Source organism: Eucalyptus grandis, chromosome 11, assembly GCF_016545825.1.
Source record: "Eucalyptus grandis isolate ANBG69807.140 chromosome 11, ASM1654582v1, whole genome shotgun sequence".
NCBI lineage: Eukaryota > Viridiplantae > Streptophyta > Magnoliopsida > Myrtales > Myrtaceae > Eucalyptus > Eucalyptus grandis.
Window position 1 is genome coordinate 19,175,236 of NC_052622.1, and position 3,484 is coordinate 19,178,719.

General features: G+C 40.0%; 1 protein-coding gene across 1 annotated transcript; it reads left to right on the forward strand.

Annotated features, from left to right (window-relative positions):
* The first annotated feature begins 416 nt into the window (after window positions 1-416).
* LOC104425241 (NAC domain-containing protein 1) lies at window positions 417-2,564 on the forward strand. Its single transcript, XM_010037878.3, has 3 exons — window positions 417-718; window positions 839-1,143; window positions 1,888-2,564. Exons 1-3 carry the CDS (start codon window positions 553-555, stop codon window positions 2,404-2,406), a joined length of 990 nt encoding a protein of 329 aa, XP_010036180.2. The 5' UTR covers window positions 417-552; the 3' UTR covers window positions 2,407-2,564.
* Window positions 2,565-3,484: the final 920 nt, after the last annotated feature.

A 3,484-nucleotide genomic window follows, 5' to 3' on the forward strand; every position in this document is an offset into this window, starting at 1 on the left:
GCAGGGCAACCATAGCACTGACCCTGCCTTGCAAGTTAATCCAAGCAATATTTCAATACGATAGAGTAGTTTGTCACATCATCAAACATGTCAGCATCCGCATCAGCGCCGCATTAGCTCCACGTGGGGGTGGCAAGGGAAAGCTCCATCTCACGAGGCTAGACATGTTCACCCCTAGGTAAAAGTCAATCCCACTGTTCAAATCTTTGCTCAAACATGATGATTATATAAATAAATAAGTCTTTAGTTTAAAAATAAGTTAGATTAAGGCGATAGAGATGAAGTCTGCATAACAATAACTAAAGTTTTTCAGTTGATTTCTTCTCATCTCTTGTATTGTCTTTCCATGTAAGAACAAGCTGCCACAACTATAAAAGGGGCTTCCCACCTTCCCCTCTCCCAATAAGAAAATCAGACTTGTCTTTCTCCTGAGTAGGAGGATTACAGCTTAACTTGTCCTGATCATTGACAAGCTTGACATCTTGCAATATAGTTCTCCTCCCCCTCCAAAAAAAAAAAGGGCCAAGGTTTTGAAATTTGGCTTCATCAAGAATGAAGAATTGCCTTCAACCAAATCTCCCACCAGGTTTCAGGTTTCATCCAACAGATGAAGAGCTCATCCTTCATTACCTCAGAAAGAAGATGACCTCCACTCCTCTTCCTGTCTCCATCATTGCTGAAGTTGATCTATACAAGTTTGATCCATGGGAATTACCAGGTAGCTTTCTTTTTCAAATAATAATTTTAATGTTCTTTTTTTTTTCCGGATAATTCTTCGCATATATACACAATAACATGACTTTGAGCGATGATGGCGAATGCTTCTGAATGTTACTAGGCAAGGCAACGTTTGGGGAGACAGAATGGTACTTCTTCAGTCCTAGGGACCGGAAATACCCAAACGGCGCGAGGCCAAACAGATCGGCGGCGTCAGGTTACTGGAAGGCAACCGGGACCGACAAGATCATATTGGACTCGTCCACCGGCAAGAATCTCGGTGTGAAGAAGGCGCTTGTGTTCTACCAGGGGAAACCTCCTAAAGGAATCAAGAGCCAGTGGATCATGCATGAGTATCGCCTAGCGAACTCTCCCGTTCCCATCTACAGCGACAAAGCCATCAAGCTTAAAGAGTTGTCCATGCGAGTATGTACATCGATCTCTTATGTTGACATATACCTTACGCATGCTTAAGACCGATCCATAATTTTTCAAGTCGGCAGAGTACTTTAATTGGAATTGCCCTAGGTGTGAAACTACAAAAGTTAAGAAATTGCGAGATCATGTCTAAACATATAGTATGAATCGGCTTCATTATGATATGCAATAATTAAATAACTATACACCTAGCGCCGTTAATTTATTGTTCTTTACATGCATTATTGGAACAAAACCACCTCGGAACTAGACATGAGAGTTTTGTCTTTAAAGAAAAGGATTACTTTCAGAGGGGACAAAGACATGTCCCTGTTGTGGAAGCATAACTTCTGATCCCTTCCACACGAAAAATGTACAGAAAAAAAAAAAGATAATCACCGAGCCAGTAAGATAACAATATTCTCAATTATTAGCTTAACCTTACTTTATGTGGGCAAGAGGACAATTAGCTAATGGACCACCTTTTTTCTAGACTTGCTTTCATCACCAGCACCTTCCGGGGACCATACGGTTTAGTGCTAATCTCACTGCCTGGAGCTGACATGAGCCACATCCTTATCCTAAATTTCTTTTCTTTTTAAAGGAAATTATTGAAGTGATGATTGCTGTAATAAATTACGTGCGTACGCGCTCTCATAATTGAGGATTTTTCTAATGTAAGAAGATTGAAACTCTCTTGCCACGTGACTTTGATTCTTGAATTAATTAAAATTACACTAATCTCTGTCTCAGTTGGACGAGTGGGTTCTCTGTCGCATCTACAAAAGATCAAGTGCAGCATATTCCATAACACCGATGGCGACAGCGAGCGATGATCCGGAGGAAGAACAGCGCTTGACTAGAGAAGATATCAATAACGACAACAGCACCGTCGATGCGATCAGGCCCATGATGATGATGAACGGTTCTTCATCCTTCTCCAACTTGTTTGATGCCGTGGACTTCTCGATGCTGAGGAACTTCCTGTCGGACGATTACAATGGCCAGTGCAGTAATGCTAATGATGTTAGGGACGTCTTGGTCTCAACTCAGAGTGCGAATCAAGCGAGTTTGGACCAGAAGATGTTTCAGAGCCTTCCTCAGTTGACAAGCTACTCAGCGGCATCGCAGAATCCGCTCAAGCGCAAGTATTCATGGAACGAAGATTCAGATGCGGCGAATTTGGTGAAGAGAAATTTGATGAGCCAGACGTTCTTGGATCAGCATGTGCTCTTGAGCCCGCATCTTCATCATCAGTTTCAAGGGTTTTGAATTGTTAGATCTCCGGAAAATTGAGGGGAAAAAAGAAAAGTTGTTGTGAGGAGATTCATATGGGAATGTAATTTATTTAGCATATTGTCAAAGTTCACCATTAGTGAAAATATATTGTACGTCAATATATGAGATTTTATGATTGTGAGGTTTCATCACCCAGCTCTTAAAATGATATAATTGAAGATCGAGATATGCGCGCGTGCGCATATATATATATATATATGTGTGTGTGTGTGTGTGTGTGTGTATGCATATATAAAGGAAGTGACATCATGGCTAGCCTGGTCATGACTTAGTTGTGGCATGGCCTCATCATGATCAAGTGTTGGTTCAAGTTGTACCTCAATCATAGACCTATGAATATGGGTCATAAAAACATTTCTTAACCTATATAAGATGTTCGACAAAAAAAAAAAAAAAAAACAAAAATATCCATACTTAATAAGTAGGGTTGTTTTATGGATTAGTTATATTCGGAAAATGTTAGACTCAACTCTAAGGATCATAAATAAGTTTAATATGCGTGCTAAATGGATTCGCAACTTATTTAAATCCAACCTACTTCTATAAATATCTCTTCATTCTCTCTTGATCTTGTGCTCACTTGTTCCATACTTTCAGCTTAGTCTGAGTATGAATTCTTTTAAATTTGGTTAAATACAAAAGGGCTTTAATAATATGAATTTAGTCGGATATGAATTGAGTATGGATCGAATCGAATATGAGGCATTAAATTTGTATTACATGAAAATAGATCAAAATAGATTAATATGATCAATATGGGTCAACCATTTTCATCCGACCCACCCATTTGATAGATCTACTCAATCATAATTTTGCTAGGACCTAGTCATGCCTTGATCGAGGCCCAAATTGTGGCCGAGTGCATTGTATTGTGGCTTGGGCATGGCCTGGCCTAGACCGAGCATGTGGCCAAGGCACTTGATCGTGGCCTGAGTGCACGATCATGATGAAACGTTGTGGCTGATTTTGCCATGAATAGATGCACAAGACAAGTCTCTCTCGTTATAAAGTATCACATAAGCTACATCAGATGGGCCTTAGAAGCTTAATG